The following is a 17,524-nucleotide window of genomic DNA, read 5'->3' as shown; positions in this document are numbered from 1 at the left end:
TTAAATCGTTATCAGTATTTATTCGTGTAGAAAAACAAAACATCTAAGTGCGTGATAACACACGGCTCAAAGCTTTGTTTTTATACTAACACCCCCACCCCTTCCGAGTTGGTACGTTCCGCTGCGGTCCTCCCTCAGGCATTCACAATACTCATGTGCTACTTTGTATCATGCTTTTCATTGATGTTATTGAAGCAAATAGACGTTGACGTCCCAGTATTACAAAGAAAGCTACATTTACACTAATTAACCAAACATAAAAGTTGCTACCATGACTCTTGGTCGTTTCTGTCTGTTTTAGTCGTAACCAGCCTAAAACAATGACCCAGACATGTACCGAAAAGTTAATTATTATAAAAAATGGACTTTAAAGTCTCCGTGGACTTAATATATCATGCTGTAAGCTAATCACGGTAGTCATTACTCAAAAGGCAGAGTTTAGAAAGGTTGGACATTCCTTGAAAGAGGACTCTTTCCCACTTCCACATTGGCTCTCTTGCGATGGAAAACTACATGGTGGAGAAATTCAATCAATCCACGTGAATCCTATTAGGAGGACTTCAAACGTGTTTCCAGGGAGATGGGAATAAAAACACATAAATATTTGTAGTATCACACTTGAGAGGTTAAAATGAAAGCACGGTATTCATGCTGGTAGGGCAGCCAGTGGGCTATGGCATCAAGTCTGAAACCCTTATAGGTTAGTATTATGAGTGGAATAAAAGTGTAGCTTCAGACATTTGTGCCAACCCAAAAGCCATGAAAGTGCTGATGGTGGTAAATGTACTGTACAGCTCAGTTCAACCTAGAAATGTCCAGTTTTATTTCTTACTTCATGGTGAATTGGTAATAAAATGATTTTAAAGATGAAATGGTTCCAACTTCCCCTTTGATTCAAATGGACCCTTTTAACAAGAAAGCCAGGTTGACTTCCTGAATGAGTCTACAGTGCACAGTGGAGCGTGTCTCAGTCCAGGCTGGCCCTTGACTGAGACACGCTCCACTGGGGGCCCTAAACAGGATTTGCTTTGGGGACCCCCTCATTGTTAAGTGCTGCCACTTCACATGGCGCTGATGTAAAATAAAGCATGTAGACTACAGCAACACTATCTTTAAGCAGACTATAGTACAGACAGTATTTGTCCTTTATCCCCCCAACTCTACAAATGGTCCTTGTCTGGAACTTTGTCTTGATCTGCTTAATATTTTATGCATATTTTAATGTTATGGGCTAAATCTCATCCGTCTTCATGTGTATGATGTATGTGTACGAATATAGAAAGGATATGACACGACCAATAAGATGTTTATTTAATCACAGCAACAGATATATTTTACACATTTTATTATACAATTCTATTTTATATTTAAGATTCTTTACTTGCAGTACTTTTCTCTTACTATGTATATTTCCACCATTATGCACCAAAATACCAAGTCAAATTCCTTGTATGTGAAAACCTTCTTAGCAACAAACCTAATTCTGATTCAAGCCCAAGTCCACGGTGAGGAATGATGTTTCATGGAAAAACTGACCAAAGAAACTCGTGACTTTACATAGGCAAAATGGATTGTGGTGTAGTCTGTTTCTTAGCAACAGCACCTGTGCAAGGGAAATGAGCAGGCTGCAGTATATTCACAGAGGTAACTTCAGTACATATTAATATCTAATAACAAAATCAAAAAAGATCTGCCTTTATAGGTGTTTTGTTTTAGTGAGAGTGAACGTTGACGAAAGGTAAAGGACAGGCTATTCAATGGAGGAGGTTTCACTTCATGGGAAAATCTGTGAGAGTTGTGAACGTGGGCATAATATGCACATCCAGGCAGGATATCCAGAGCCTTGTAAAATTCCAGGCAGTAATTCTTGTAAAGCTTGCATGTGTTTACTCAACAGCGTGCCTCAACATCCACAGCTCCCATTGGACCACAGGCACAGCTTGCAATTAGGATCCAGAGATTGACTGTTATTAATCACGCCATTGAGAAAGGAAATGGCAGACAGGCTTCTCTTCCACAGAAAGCATGGCCTCTTGTTTATTCTTTTTGTCAAAAGTCCTCGGGACCCCAAGCTCTGCTGGTTTCCAGTTTAGCCAATTAGGTATGGGCTATTTTTCACATGACATGAAAGATGGATGCAATTAACTACCTGGTAAGACAGAACAGTGGTTTTCAAACAATCTCAACAGGGTCCTGGCAAAGTAATTTGAGGAGCTATAAGATGATTTATGGAAAACAGGGAAAAAATGTTCAGTCCAAATGATTGTTTATATCTTCGTTCCCTTCAAGCACTTTTACAAAATGAATACAGAATGAGTTTTAACCTCTAGGCCTGTGAGAACTCACCGAACAAAGACTGAAAAATTGCTTGAATAAAACTTAATTTTCTGCAAAACTCTATTACAGACCAGTTTTATATGCATATATATACACAACAGGTTCCTAAAGTATTGTGGATCAATGCAAAGTTAATACGACGGCAACAAAACAAAGATTGATTAATTTATTTCAAGAGAATCGTCCCACTCAGTTACACTGCAGATCTGCTTCCTTACACATAGTTTATAGTTACACAACTATATAATCAGGTCTTGTATAAAAAGTCTGCAAAGGTGGATTTCCTGTGATAAGCAGAAAAACGTGCAGAGTCCCATAGTCTTTGGGGACTTGTGCATCAATGTACTCGCTTGAAGATGAGTGCTGTCACACTGTTTCCCGTCTTGCCTCCAAATTGGAAACTGGGTGATGGCAAATCCTGTACAAACTCAAAACCTGTGAAGCAACACAGAGAAATGTGCAAGTTAAGAAGTGCAAACTAGCAGAACATCAACATTTTTTTGTTGACTATGGCTACAGAGGGGTTATGAGAAGAACTGTGAGTCAAGAACTATCCATCCACCATCTGTGGTGCATCCTGGGGCCTTGTAAAGACAGTCTGTCAGTGTGACGGATGAGCTCTCAAGGCCCTTTGGCCCCCTGCAGGCTCTCCAGAGTGACTACACTGAGAGGAGTGACAGCTAATGGAAGCTAGCCCAAATTCTGGCTGTTGTTGCCTGCAGCTTAACAACCTGCCAGGTAACTGAAGCAGTTGTGGAATCGTGTCTGTGTTTTGACTGTGTGTCAGACAACAACTCAACATGTTTCCCCCTTATTTGTAACCCATTTACAACACTGCACGTATTCAGTTAAAAAAAGATGCCCTGCAGAGTTTCACAAGTTATATACATTCAGTGTTATTCACCAAAACCCACGGTGTGTATCCTTGAGCTCTAACAAACAGCATGTATTTCCCTTCTCATGAAAGATTAGCAAAGCCAATTACAAAAAAAGAAAAAGTACTTCAAATCCAGCATCTTCTTTTCCTCTGCCTTTGTTGGCATATTGCTGCACGACTTGGCACGTTAACAATGACTGTGGATCAGTGAAATAGTGTGAAAGCTTTGGACAGTTTTTCCCAATCCAAGAAAAACAGCTTTATGGTCAATAACTCCACAGGGAGCCTTTATCATTACAAGCAACCCTGATATATATTTTTAGATTTTTTTTATTGTGTTTTCCACTACAAGCTATTCATTCTTATTCATTTGGTAACAACTGACAAGTAGTTAACCACATTGTACTGTAGCGCAAGAATGCACACATCTATGTCAAATTTCCAAAAGAAGGGACTATTTTGTGTGCTGCCATTACTTCTTAACTCAGGTACGAATGTTAGCCAGAACAGCAGACATTAATGTAGCTTTATAAACATATTTAGAGGCTTCTTAATTCAATGAAATATAATAGTGACCTTATTTTCTCAAGGGCTGATTCTGACCAAACCTCATCTATTGCTTCAATTGCTTGCACAAAGTGTGTGGCTCTTTCGTACAATACCAGTGGGAAATGAGAAACACACACATCTCATGCATTTCTTAATATATTGCCCAAGATCAAAGCACTGACCTTTTGCAATACTTTAAAACGGTGAATAAAGGACTGCATGCGGCTAGAAAATAATTAACTGTGAACTGCTTGAGCGATGGCAAGGTAGAATCAAAACTGTATAAGGAATGACTTGACATAATCATGATTTACATTTTTATTAAAGCCTGATCAACAGGCTAGATTACCTGTCTAATTAGGGTTGTTTTTTTAGAGTCAATCAGCCTCGTACAACTGTTGGAGAACTACTTACCCTGACGAGAAAGTCCTCTCTCATAAAGATTCAACAGAATGTAACAAAATAAATGATTAGACATACAATATTTAAATTCCAGTGTTTCCCCTCACCTTCACTGAATCGGTCTAGCAGCTGCTCTTTTGTCCAGTTACAGGAAGTGACAGCAAAAAATCCTTTGTCCTTGAGAGCATCTTTAAGAGCTTGGACGTAGAGTTTTTTGCCCTCCACGGAGTTGTCTGGGTTTAAGCTTATTGCATCAAATGTCCCTTTGTCGATGCAGACATCAAAACCCTTTAGCTCCCCTTGGCAGTTTAAGAAATCCAGCTCCTAAAATACAGGGAAAAAAGTGAGACTTTAAAAAAAGGTTTACCTGTTGATCAACCCTACAGCAAATATACAACATGGCGCCTAATGTTTCGTCTTTATATGAAGGGTGAACTATATAGTTACCCTCAGAGGACATCTTTCAGCATCAGAAGATGAAATGTGTTATACCTCACTGGTTAACTTTAAAACTAATTTCCGACATGACAGCGGTGAATTCTGCAGAGGTGGCTGACCTACAATACCGCCAGTGAAAGGAACCCTTTATCTGGACAGAGGGCAGAGCACCAGATGTCTGGGGAGAGTTTAACATACTCACAAACCATGGGTCACAAAATGTGTGATTTATGGCGTATGATCAATGGTTATTCGCTAGAGACATGCATATATATTGTTGCTACTGATGAGAGTTCAGTTTGAGTGTGAGCCTGTAAAACGGAAAAAACTGTGAAGATGTTGAAGGAAAGTATAAAAGGTGAAGTGTCTGAGTGTGACTAATGTCAATGGAAAGATGGCGTGACATAGATTTGGAACTAAGAATGACCTTTGAGGTACGAAGTGTCAAAAGAATCCTGTGGCTGAAACGCCTCACTCTACCACATGCACAAAAAAACGAGCACATTGGCACAAATTATTTTGGCATTCTGCAGTAATAAAGAAACACCCACATACTCTCTCTCTCTCTCTCTCTCTCTCTCTCTCTCTCTCTCTCTCTCTCTCTCTCTCTCTCTCTCTCTCTCTCTCTCTCTCTCTCTCTCTCACACACACACACACACACACACACACACACACACAACCACTGTGCTCCCTCTGTCCAGCTAAGGTCAATATTGACCTCAGTAGAAAGCTTTCTGTCCAAGCAAAGCACACACAGTCATAGGTGTGTGATGCATATAACATATATTCAACTGTATTATGCACACATGAGAGGACTCACTCATCACATCCCTTATAGACCGACCGGCACTTTCTACTTGTTTTTCTTGCAAACACATGTTAGAAGACGTGTAAAATCCTGCCAATTCTTTTGAGGTGGTTTATTCTGAATGGTGGGCAGACGTCCATCACTTCTAGGGCCTTCTTCCTGCCCAACTCCCCCACATAGTAAACACAGGAGAGTTTCCTCTAACCTTCCCAGGCCGGCACACGCTGTGCTGAAAGCTATATTGTATCATTGGCATTTAGGAATAGATTTATTTTTGCATCAATGGGTGATTTGTGCATTGGCATACGATCCACCAGATACACTCAAATATTACGTTGAAGCACTTAAGTGAAGTGACTTTAATTTGAGCAGCTGTGCAGCATGCTGTTCACCTAGTACTACAAATACTCACATATATTAAAAGTGTAAATGCTATCATTCAATATCATCATCAGTGTGCTTAGGCACTTTAACACCTGTGTACATAAAATACAAGTGCAAAGATATACATTTCAGTCTGCCATAATGTGAACGCTTCAGTGGCAACGTCAGAGCTTTATTTTCTGCAAAACCCACAAAGCTTTCAAATCCCAATTAGAAAATATGTGATTACTTCTCATCACAATAATCATGTACACTTGGAACAGACCGACTGTCGCCCCTAAGGCAGCCAAATGTGTTGTGATTCTAGTGCAAGTTAACTGTACAGTAATGCTATAGTTATAATGACAAACATAAATGAATCGACCTTTACAGGGACATCCGTCAAGTCCTCTGCCTGCAGAACGTTTTTGGACAATTCCACAGACGCCGGAGAATAATCTATACCGGTCAGATTCCTGTATCCGTGTTTAGCCTGGACACAAAACAAACACAGCAAATGAAGAACAATGATGATCAACTGTTATAGAAATGTATACGTTTTTAACAAAGTGATCACACTAAACCTAGCTGTCATTTACAAACTATCCATTAAAACGCTCAGATCCCCTAAATCACAAACATTTTCCTCGTAACCCTTAGTGGGATTTAGTTAATTAAGTTAATTTTTGTACATGTTAGGAACAGTTAACATTGACAATGTGTTACCATGTTGCATATTAACTTTTGAAGAAGAAAATCTAATGTAGGTCTAGTTGCAAAGCCATACACAACTTTACCGCTGTGTGGAATATTAGCAGAAATAGACATTGAAATTAATCGCAATTATTTGTATACCAATTAATCGTCAACTAAAAATTCTGTATTTTTGTGATTTGACCCTTCAACAACGCTGAAATTAAGTACATGTGAAGTAAAAATTATAATAGCGTTCACACCAGTTCAACTAAAAAGGCTCCATTTCCAGTGCCAATGTCAAGAATGGAAGCATTTTCTGGGATCTTCGCTTTGTCCATCCATCGCAGCACACGGCTCATGCTCTCCTCACCAAACCTTACAAGGAGACGGAAGAACACAGACTTTAGTAATGGGACAGGTTATTGTCAGAAAACAAAAATACTGCATTTAACAGATAGCGTAATAGGAATAATCACATTTTGGCATGACAAATACTTATACTGTAATAACCAGTGGATTTTTTTAAATTCTTGTCTTTATTCTGGCATGCCAGCATGTCAATACTCTGAATATGATTACCATATCTCACCAACATCCCCAATGTCTGTGAATGTCTCAAGTTCTTTTTGGTATGCCTCTTCCCAACTGCAGAAAAGTAAAGTCACTGACAATTAGTTTTATAAATACTATAAGCACATTGTTGCTGAACATGACAAAGCAGCCTGAATTAAAGGTTCAATAATTTGCTAATATCTAATATTTATCTTGCTCCTGCCGCTCTATCTTGTTTAAGACAGCATCAAGATAACATAATTACAACTCTAACTATTTTCATTTCTCCATTTACCTGTCTAACATTTGTTTTCTAGCTTACAATTCAACTTTCTTCTTTTCTTCTACGTCTCATTGGTAAATGGAGCCCTCATTGTGTGGATAAAATACCTAAATAGGCTCCTAGCGATTTAGAAAAAAGTCCTGAAACATATTTTGAAACGGTTAACGCTATCACTTGCTCTGTTGTTATATCTTGTAGCTAAGCTAACGTTAGCTGTGGAGCCTGACGAGCACAACCAACCATCATAATTTAACGGATCACGGCACTCACTATTCTTTCGTTCCAAGTATTGAAGGTCCAAAATCGTTATCTGAGCATCTGTCGTCCACTGGTTCCGATGAATTTCCATTTTTTACTTCCATGCTTTCTGTGGCGACTTCCATGCTGGTGAGGAGACTGTCAAATCTTCGAATACATTTCCCAGAAGCCTTTGCGTTGGAGGAGCGTGCTTGCAACAGCAGGGAGCATCGGGTTTGATAGGGATGTTTCCATCATGGCGGCATCCATTTCAGGTTATACTTTTAGTTCTGTGTGTTATCACAGCGCCAACACAAACGCAGATCATGTAAGTATTCAAAATTATGTTGACAAAGTATTGGGCAATTGTTGCTAAAGTATGTGTTGCTCGACGATGCTTCTGACCGTTCATAAACGCCATTAGTTTGTGTTGTTTTCCAGTGTCATCATCCTGTTGCTGGCTAGCTAGTATTGGTACCGTCTATTTACCGGCAGGTATGGTTTAATCATACTGTGTAGCTACAGTGACATGAAGACATAACTAATCATTTTAAGATCATTTCATGTGCTATAGCTGCACATGTGTTTAATACATAGGTATAACAGTACCTATAATAGCTTATATACGATTATGTACTATATCAGTATATGAAATGCTGTTGGGAAAGTTTGAGTTCCAGGAAATACTCTGTAGTTAGCTACTTAGCATGTTAGCTAAGCTACCAAGTCAAGTGACTTCCGTGTACCGGTTCTGCTAATGTCTGCAGTCACCTTCGACCTGTCATCTGATATCAGTTTAGTGCGTCATCAAAACTATGAAGTTAGTGGTGTGGATTTCATAACTAGGTTACGTTAAACCGTTTTGTTTTTGTCGTTTCCGATTTGCTAGATTGGCTTCTTAGCCACCTAGCCAATGTCAGTTGTATTTAAGTCAATACCGTCCAAAAAGTGACTGACATGCATACATATTTCTTTCTTTTTCTTTCTTTTGGCGATGGCTTGCTTGTTATACACCCGTAATTGAAGAGAAATGCTTTGTGATTTAGCTTATTGGAAAGAAACCTTTCACACGAAGCTAACGTCAGCGCTGTTTACATGCCGGCGCCTCTTGTCTAGACTCTGAAAGTCGGCCTGGACAGGTGGATAGTTGATGATTACAAGTTTGCCTGCATTCCTGACATATTAAGCAGAAAGAGTAAGGCGGCGCTGTGTGTTTTTTTTACCAGCTATTGTCACCTTTTGTAAGAAGTAAACGACCTAATTTTCCAAAACAAAAAGTTGATTTGAAGGAATGTTTTGATTGTGATTCAGTGTTTCTAAGTATATTGTTGTTCTGTATCCACTCACTCATGTTCAAAAACTTTATCCTTTATGATGTATAGTTTTCCATATTACCTTACTATACAGCTGTAATTCTTGTTTTTTTTAAACCAGTAAATCAGTCTTTTTTTAATAATCACTACATTGTTTACTGTATAAAATAGTGAGAAATCACCATTTCCCATAGCTCTAAGGTGACGTCCTCAAAGTGCATGTTTTGTTTGACCATCAGCAACAAAGCCCAAAGATTTTCAATATAAAACAATATATGGTATTTGTTCTTGATAAATAACTTCAACAAATAATTTATATAGATTTTTTTTCTTTTCTTTTTTTCTCAGTTGATCAACTAATTGATTAATTAAATAATTGTTTCAGGTCTACATAAGTGTCCTAACCACAGTTTTGTCAAACTGTATTTGCACAGGAGGGCTTCCTATTAGGAGATGTAAGGCAAGAAGAGACTGTCAGCATCAGTGACACACAGATCAGCACTGCAGAGTTGCTCCAAGTAGTAGGTAAGTCCTGAAACAGACAAAACAACTTGAGCAATAAGTAGCAACTGATACATTTCAGTCTGTGACTGAAGCCTGAAGCGACTGTTAAGAAGTTCACATGATCACATTTTCATAAGCCTTTTTCATATCCCAGTTGGAAAAGCACAAGTGTAAATAATAATAATATCAATGAAGGCTGAATTCCATTTAGCCTCCTCAGTATCAGGGTCCTGGTATTTGGGGACTTTAATATAACTGAGCCATTATTAATCTTAATAGTAACTTGTTCTTTTTCTACTATGAAAAGTCTAAATGTCCAATGATGAAAAAGCTCAATTTAGTCCTTTTTTTGCACCTTTTTCAAAAAGACATTGCTTATCAGAAAACATGTCGTAAAACAAGTTGTGTTAAAGCCCCATTGCCTACACAGGTGTTCTCATTTATTTTGCCTGTTAAAAGCTCTTCCCAGGGCTGTGTAGGCGTGTAGTAGTGTACATAGTGACTGAAGTTGTTGACATCTCAGTCAGTCTGTTGATTGCATCTATTAAGGACAACTTTTGACAACCTTTTGATGCCATACCATAATCCTAACAATAGCATTTCCTATCCTTAACCTAAGGAGAAGTTTAATCAGCAATAAATAAAATGCATATTTAGGTGTGCAGGGCCCTTAATAATGCTTCTATAGACTGATAACTAACTATGCATGTTGAAGTAGATTGCCATATCTAGTTGGAGATGCTTCTTTAAATAAAAAGCAAAATGACATGCTAGATACAGTTTCTACAAAGCACATCTTTCAATATCCACCAAGCAGACTGACAATGGCAAGACACTTCAAGAGACTGGCGAACAAAACACAATCACTCTCAGATATTTTTTACCAGTTGTGTCGATTGCTTGGTTTTACTGCTTCCTGAATGTCTCCTCTGCCACTTCAGTCCGATTAGGAGAAGCATGCTTTTATGCATTGGAATGTGATATGTATCTGAGAAAGAATTTATGCCAATAAGCCGCTTTTTGCTGAGCGCTTATCCTTCTGCTTCAGTCACAGACGTGTGCAGACTTATGCTAATCACCTCATTTGTTTAGGTGGTTGGAATAAGAGTTGCTTGGCACGTGATTTTGTTTTGTTACTAACTAAAACAACAAGCCAATGTAATAACATATTTAGTAACAGAAGCTTTACTTGTGAGTTCAGCTTTACTGTCATTTTGTGGAGATATAAATTACAGGTATCTTCATGAATATGAAGTTACCTGTGTGAATGACCACAGGTTGTAGTCCTCTGTTTTGTAATTTTGGTTGTCTACTATTTGGCATATATCTTCTTTTTAAAAAAAAATATATTTTGCATTTATGATGCTATATAAGTAAAACATCTGTCACTATTTGTTCCCAACAGAAATCCATAACCATGATCCCTGTGCACAGTTATTTAGGTAAGATGTGATTTATTTATTTTTCTCAAACAGCTACTATTATCATAAATGATCAATGGACATGGTGTAATGTGCCAAAATGTCACCATGCATACGATTGTGAACAGACACAGCTTTAGGGAAACACAAATGGCCAACATCTTTTGGCCATGATCATTTTATTTAGGAAAACCTGACAATAACGTTGTTGTAACACTCATAACAAGGTATGGCAGGTTGAAGTGGCAAGAGCTAATGCTGCCTAATGCATGTAGAGTGCCAGAGACCTCTGAACATGTATTATTGTTGTTTTGGCCCTCAATAAAAAGTGCTATTATGCAGAGTAGCTTGTGATATCTTAGTGTTAGGTCATTGTAAAAATATACGTTTTACATCCATTTCAGCACAGGCTGAGTTAATTTGACATTGGACAGTAGATGGCCCCATCTGACAAGATTGGGTGAGAAGAAGAAGAAAGAAGTAGGCCAAGGCAGAGTAGGAACATGATGAATCAGTTAAAACTAACTGGTTTTGTTTTTTCCTCTCATTAGCTTTTATGACTACGCAGGCAAACTCAATGAAGAAAACCTCAACACCATTCTTAAAGATAGGCGGAAAGTGAGTGAATTTGTTTTTATTGTAATTTTAACATGCATCGTGTCCTGTAAATGATCTGATACCTTTTTAAACCAAGGCCACACTTCCTCTTAAATGTAGTTGGATTAGTGAGATTTTACTAGATTAAGCACATTTTAAAAGATTTGTTTCTTCGGGTCACTGTAGAACGTCATTGGTTGGTACCGGTTCCGGAGGAACACGCAGCAGCAGATGTCTTTCAGGGAACAGATCATCCACAAACAGCTGACTGAGCTGCTTGGTGTGCCCGACCTCGTCTTCCTTCTCTTCAGCTTCATCTCCACCGCCAACAGCTCCACGCACGCACTGGAGTACGTGCTCTTCAGACCTAGCCGCAGGTAATAACTGCATGTAGTCCTCCCCCCTCGTCTATTTATTCTAGTTCCTTTTTGGGATGCTCCGATCTGATCGGTATCTGGGTCAATTATGACCTTAAGTGAATTGGGTGAAAATCATTATGTGATCGATCCACAATTAAATTTCTTCATCAAAGTCATAGAGAACATCAGTGTTTCTGCCTTTCATTCAGTCTCCATTTTGACTTGCATACAAATGATCCCAATGATTAGTGGTACGGGATTGGGAATTGGTATCAGAGTTGAGGTATCACCGGGAGAGAAAGAATCAGATTGCTGTATCCCTCATGTTGCATATTGTTCCATTTGTAACGTATCAAATTACGTTTAGAAAGTTAAAACTGACTAACTTTGTGCATAAATGTGATACTGGATTATCACTGATACATTATCAACACAAAGTCACAAAATACTGAAACGGTAACTATGTGGAGAGATTTATCTTTCTCACCAGAATCCATCTCACTAAAGAAAGACATGCAAACAAAGTTCATAATTGTGTTCAAAATAATTGTATGTAATATTATGATATGTGTAAAGTATTCATTTCATCTCTACTCAGTAGGTTCAACCAGAGGATCACCCTCTCAATCCCAAACCTTGGCAACACGAGCCAGCAGGAATACAAAGTCTCCTCAGTGCCCAACACCTCGCTCAACTACACCCAGGTCATCAAAGAGCATGGGTAAGGTTTGCACTCGAGTTTATTTTTGCTCTGCACCCATGTCACTGCTAACTCCCATTTTTGGGTTCCCCATGTTGTACTTTACACTTGAAACTGTGTGTAAGTCTTATTAGCATACATTTGCTTGTGACTGCCTGCAGTTAAAAGCTGTTATGTGACAGGCTGCACATGCGTCTGCTTGTATTTCTGTGTCTTTGTGTCGAAGCTTAGACGCACTTTTTCTGTTATAGAACGTTTGAATAGTGTACGTCAGTGTAATCTGAACTGCAGGAGGTTTAGATCACTTTATTTCATTCAGCTGAGGTCTTTATGTGACAGGCAGGGAATGTGTTTGATTTATGATATAGAATACTTCCACAGTTATACCACTACACACCTTTACAGCTGTAATGTCTTTTGAAATCGATTTTAGATGAACAAACCGGGTGAGCTTGTTCTGTGCGATGTTATTTATTATGTCTTGAATAATGTAATGTATATATATCTCTATTGGTAAATATCTTTCCAGGGCTGAATTCTTTGACAAAGATGGTGTGATGAAGGATATCCGAACAATATTCCAAGTCTACAGTGCGCTACAGGATAAAGTGCAGGTGAGCTGACATGTAGTGAAATACTCACGAGATGACTTTGTTTTCTCCATTTCTGTGCGAGTGTGTCACCTGTTTGTGTTGGTTTCAGGCTGTGTGTGGGGAGGTAGAACAAAGTGAACGTGTGAAGGAGAATATTCAAGAGGATGTGAACAAACTCAAACAACAAATTGCTCTCAGGAAACGCAAGACGGCAGAAGAAGAGAGAAGTACGTGCCTGTTTTGGATTATTAATACTAATGAAACAAAAGATATTACGCTGCAGTTCTTTTGGGTTGATCTTTACCTCAGGGCTTTAAAAAAGAAATATGATCAGTCAACCAGTTAAACTTGATTTCCTCTGTTTGCTAAATGATCACCATGCTTTACCCTTTTTAACAGTTGCATCTCTCTCTCTGTTCCACAGAGCTCCGTGAGGCCCAAAATGCAGAATCCCATCCCACTCCAGAGGAGAACACAGAACCTTCTGAGGCGTCCCCTCTTTCCCGGATAACTTTCCACACACCCTCTGCTCCGGAGCGGCCCAGTACCTCCCCTAACCCTTCATCTTACACTGACCTCTTGTCCCAGGATGACTCTCTGCTCCCCTCTTCGTCCCCGCCTACCAGTGCCGCTCTACTGCCCCGGCCTCAAGCTGTGGGCTCTCCAGGACACCCTACCCCTGGCCCGCTGGGGATGGGCCTCGGGTTGGGCCTCGGGCTCGGTGCCAGCTCTAATCCTGTTGCCGCTCCCAGTACCCCGTACCTTGGAAATGGTGACGGATCGAGCTCTGACTCATTAGACAGACAAGCTGCAGGGCAGGAAGATGACGAAGAAGATGAGGATGACGACAAGGAAGAAGACGAGGACAGTAGCGAATATGAGAACTTAGTGAGTGAAGCCGGTCATCTGCCAATGGTCTCTGCCAGCGTTTTAGCACAAGGCCGACCAGCTGCCCTCAGTCCGGATGGGGACGCCCGTGGCTCACAGACCACATAGAAACATGCCACAGGGTGTGTACAGGACACAAATAAGTGACGCACCTTGAGAGGTTGGCATCTCAAGCAATCAAAGATAGACAAAATAAGTGCCAGTCCTGAAAGTGAAAGGCATGCACAGGTGGTGTCCCGCTGTGAGTGTTTCTTGTCTTCGTCTGATCTCCATTTTAAGGGGAAACTTTGCTCGGCTTTGCAGGCTTACCAGGTGTGTCTCACTGGGGGAAAAGTCGTCTGTGTTTTATTTTTTATTTTTGGAATGGGGTCGGTCTCGGTACTTCAGTGTGGATGTTTTTGGCTCTCTAAAAGACAGGCCCTGCTCCACTCTTTCTGTATCTTTTTTGTTTCACATCTGCATCACCAATTCTAAGCACCCACTCTTGCATTACCTCTTGCACTATTATTTTTGCCTTCTTATAAACAATCTATCTAAGAAAAGCAAAGGGGGGATATTTTGAGGCCTTCAAACTCTTTTTTGTATTTTTTTTGTTTTTAAGAAGTAGGCAAATGGTTTTTGTTTTTTTTGGGAAAAGAGATCAATTATGTAACTAGAATGTCTTTGACATGCACATTTCCCTCATTTGATTTTGGACAATAGATTTTCTTTTTCATGTTCCACAGTCTTAAATGAATCATACAGTTGCCTGTTTAAATGATTTAAACAATAGATTTCAAACAAATTTTACTTTGCCACTTTTTAAATGGGTTCTTTATATAGACATAATTATATATATATATTTTGTCAGATTAATAGTTAGTCTAATTTGATTGACAAGAATGTCAATGTCTTGTTCCTCTTGGTTAACACTGAACTTGTATGCGCTTAACAAAATCTAAGATTTCTTTATTATTGTGCTATACCAATGCTGTCATGTTGTGCCACTTGAGTAGTCCTCTTCGGCCACCCTGAGCCAAACTCTGCTCAGCTTTTGTGTGTTGTATGGGGCTCACAGGGCAAACACAATGTACTGTAGCTTTACTAACCAGATGCTTAAGGTTCCCTCCTGCTGCTGCAACACAGAGAGCTACCACTAAAAAACTGCATCTGTCTGTTCTCTTTACCTGGCTGCTACTTCCACTTCACAGTGCTGGTTGTCGCCAATACTACTGACCGTGATCATATAACCACTTCAAGCTCACAGCTCACTGACTTGTTCTCTATTAAAGTCATAATGGAAGGCTGATACCTGCTGTAGTGTGTGTGAATTGTGACCTTGTGAACAGAGAGAGAGAGAGTGCGATCACCTTGTCATAGTCGACAGCAGACCTCATGTGTTCTGACCTGGTTGGGTCAATGTTACGTGTATGGACCTGGATAATGTGATGAAAACATCATGACCTTGCTTCAGTATACAGTGCCTTCCACTCAGGGCAGTTTCTATCAGCACAAGGAACACATTCACAGATCTCTCTTTTGAGAGGTACAATTATAACAAACTGTGTTGTGTTTGCAATAATCGACTTCCAGCATTTTTCTTTTTCTTTTTTTTTTTTTAGTCCTGCAGGTATATGCCTCATTTGATGTTTTGTCTACCTGAAACAATCCTCACTGCTTCCTAAAGCTGTTTTCCCTTTTTGCTTTCACTGACGACTTCAGAGTGGATCTGCATCTCATGGTTGCAGCTGTGACTGCTTGCTTTATTATTTTTGAACTGGAATTATAACTGTTAAGTCAGAGGCAATCTGCTTGGTAACTGATACTTCCTGCAAGGCAGGGATGGTATAATGAGCATGACTGACATGCTGATGACCTTTAAAAAAACCATCTAGCGCATTTTAAGACAACTGAGTAACAAGGTGTGGATTTATTGGGTGCTGGATGTAGGACACCCTCCTTGCATGAACCGCTCAATAGACACTGTTGTATTCAGCATGGACAGACATTTGCACTGCACATAGAGGACAACTAACATAATGATCAGCAGGTTGCACTCACAAACAAAGACATGTTGTGGGAGAAGATTTGCCTTGTGAACAAGCTCCACTTTATTTACACGGCCTGTTTGTATGTCATGTTTTTCTTTGTTGCCTCATTTAATTTGCCCTGATGTGTAATGCCAATGCATCACTTATCGGGAACTGGCACTCAAAATGTTACTTTATAATCACCCAGAGTAACACAATCACACAATGTTAAAATAAATTGCAAAATCAATTTGTTAGGAATATGGTTTCCTTTGAGTAGTGGAATATACTAAGGAAATATATAATGAATGTATAGTAGGGGAGGGGGGTAGCATTTAAACAGCACTTACTGTATAAGCTTGTCTCAGTTGAGTGTTGTGGTGGTATAGAGCAGAAGTTTTCAATGTTGGTCCTCACTCTTAATCCTTGCCCTTAGTCCTTAGGTGATTGCTTTTTAAGTCTTTCTATCTGGCATCCCCAGATTTAACCCTGACTTGATGGCTAGAGTGAAAACCAGCAAGGCTCTGGTGTTGAGGGCCGCTAGAATAAAGCATGAGGACTAACATTGTTAGTATCCTATACCTTTTCAAGTTTCAGCATAGTACAAATATACACTAATGTACTCTTACTGTATGGGGTGACCCTTCCCTTCCTTCCCTGTGTGGGACATTGCAACATAAACACCTCCCTGAAAGCACAAAGTCCAGTGCACAGCTCGAGCTTCTCAGCCTTTATCTGGATGTGTGTACTTGACAAAAGTAGACCAAGGACTTGCTTGGACAGAATATGGTTCTTAAACTTGGGGGGGGGGGATAATAAATGAGACATGCATATGCGATATGATGTGCCTTTGTTTTCTTTTTGGAGTAAATGGAGTAGACTGCTTTTAATTGGCAATGAAACACTTTAAACATGTCTGGTTACATTAATTATTATTTATTTTTAACAAAATGTTTTTTTTCTGCAGGTTAATTAGATATCATAAATAACTTCATCCTAAAACTTGTGCAGGACAACATCTGTAACACTTATTTTGGATGTATATTTCTATGCGCAAAACCTACTGGTGTTTGTTTCAATGACATCACATTGGAGGGGGACGGGCTTTCCTGTCAACAACAGTAACATCCATGCGTACATTTTGGCAGGTGAACAAATAACTTGATAAAGTATTAATTATGGTGCAAATCAATTTTTGTCTTCGGGAGTGTGCGGATGCCAGTCAACAATAACAACAACAATTGAGCGCTGAGAACTGTTGCACAACCTGTCATGCATTACTGCAGACTGCTTGCTGCAGTATTTTTTACGATGACATCATCGCTCTTATCCCCTTTGAGGGATACCACGTGGTTGCTTGCCAAAGATGCAGCAAATTAAGATGCACGAATTTAAAAGAAACTGTTTTTACTGTCACTTAACTTGAGTGAACGCCTTAAAGAACATAATATGTAAACGGAATTTGTCGCTGTTATTACTACGACATTCGAGCCTGTTTTGCTTTCACTGAGCCTTTTAACAGTTGGAATGAGAGACGTGTAATCTGATTGGTCAGTGTCAGGGGATACACAAAGATCAACCAATCAGATCGGTTGGCA

At 39.4% G+C, this 17,524-nt stretch overlaps 2 protein-coding genes across 5 annotated transcripts; one reads left to right on the top strand and one right to left on the bottom strand.

Annotated features, from left to right (window-relative positions):
* Positions 1-2,018: 2,018 nt before the first annotated feature.
* On the bottom strand, positions 2,019-7,779 carry eef1akmt2 (EEF1A lysine methyltransferase 2). Of its 3 annotated transcripts, none has more exons than XM_029449572.1 (6): positions 7,576-7,779; positions 7,050-7,115; positions 6,731-6,845; positions 6,160-6,267; positions 4,273-4,489; positions 2,019-2,772 (listed from the first exon to the last, which is right to left on the bottom strand). In XM_029449572.1, the coding sequence occupies exons 1-6, from the start codon at positions 7,686-7,688 to the stop codon at positions 2,675-2,677; spliced, it is 717 nt and encodes a 238-aa protein (XP_029305432.1). In that variant the 5' UTR covers positions 7,689-7,779; the 3' UTR covers positions 2,019-2,674. The 3 variants fall into 3 exon arrangements, with proteins under 3 accessions (XP_029305432.1, XP_029305433.1, XP_029305434.1); XM_029449573.1 differs by having other exon boundaries at positions 7,060-7,115; positions 7,576-7,661; XM_029449574.1 differs by lacking the exon at positions 7,050-7,115 and having other exon boundaries at positions 7,576-7,702.
* On the top strand, positions 7,725-16,176 carry abraxas2 (abraxas 2, BRISC complex subunit). 2 transcript variants are annotated; one of them, XM_029449571.1, is made up of 9 exons: positions 7,725-7,870; positions 9,290-9,380; positions 10,765-10,801; positions 11,332-11,398; positions 11,564-11,754; positions 12,338-12,457; positions 12,966-13,050; positions 13,139-13,256; positions 13,454-16,176. In XM_029449571.1, the coding sequence occupies exons 1-9, from the start codon at positions 7,799-7,801 to the stop codon at positions 14,023-14,025; spliced, it is 1,353 nt and encodes a 450-aa protein (XP_029305431.1). In that variant the 5' UTR covers positions 7,725-7,798; the 3' UTR covers positions 14,026-16,176. The 2 variants fall into 2 exon arrangements, with proteins under 2 accessions (XP_029305431.1, XP_029305430.1); XM_029449570.1 differs by having other exon boundaries at positions 12,335-12,457.
* Positions 16,177-17,524: the final 1,348 nt, after the last annotated feature.

This window comes from Cottoperca gobio, chromosome 15 (assembly GCF_900634415.1).
Source record: "Cottoperca gobio chromosome 15, fCotGob3.1, whole genome shotgun sequence".
NCBI lineage: Eukaryota > Metazoa > Chordata > Actinopteri > Perciformes > Bovichtidae > Cottoperca > Cottoperca gobio.
This window is presented reverse-complemented; position numbering and strand designations above follow the sequence as displayed.

Bases quoted from the DNA above. Each gene is read 5' to 3' on its own strand.
- eef1akmt2 (XM_029449572.1), bottom strand. From the start codon at position 7,688: ATGGAAGTCGCCACAGAAAGCATGGAAGTAAAAAATGGAAATTCATCG. The intron at 7,116-7,575 runs GTGAGTGCCGTG...ACTTTTCTGCAG, and splicing joins ATACTTGGAACGAAAGAATA to TTGGGAAGAGGCATACCAAA. The intron at 6,268-6,730 runs GTGTGAACGCTA...TTTTGTGTCCAG, and splicing joins GAGCCTTTTTAGTTGAACTG to GCTAAACACGGATACAGGAA.
- abraxas2 (XM_029449570.1), top strand. From the start codon at position 7,799: ATGGCGGCATCCATTTCAGGTTATACTTTTAGTTCTGTGTGTTATCAC. The intron at 7,871-9,289 runs GTAAGTATTCAA...GTATTTGCACAG, and splicing joins CCAACACAAACGCAGATCAT to GAGGGCTTCCTATTAGGAGA. The intron at 13,051-13,138 runs GTGAGCTGACAT...TGTTGGTTTCAG, and splicing joins CGCTACAGGATAAAGTGCAG to GCTGTGTGTGGGGAGGTAGA.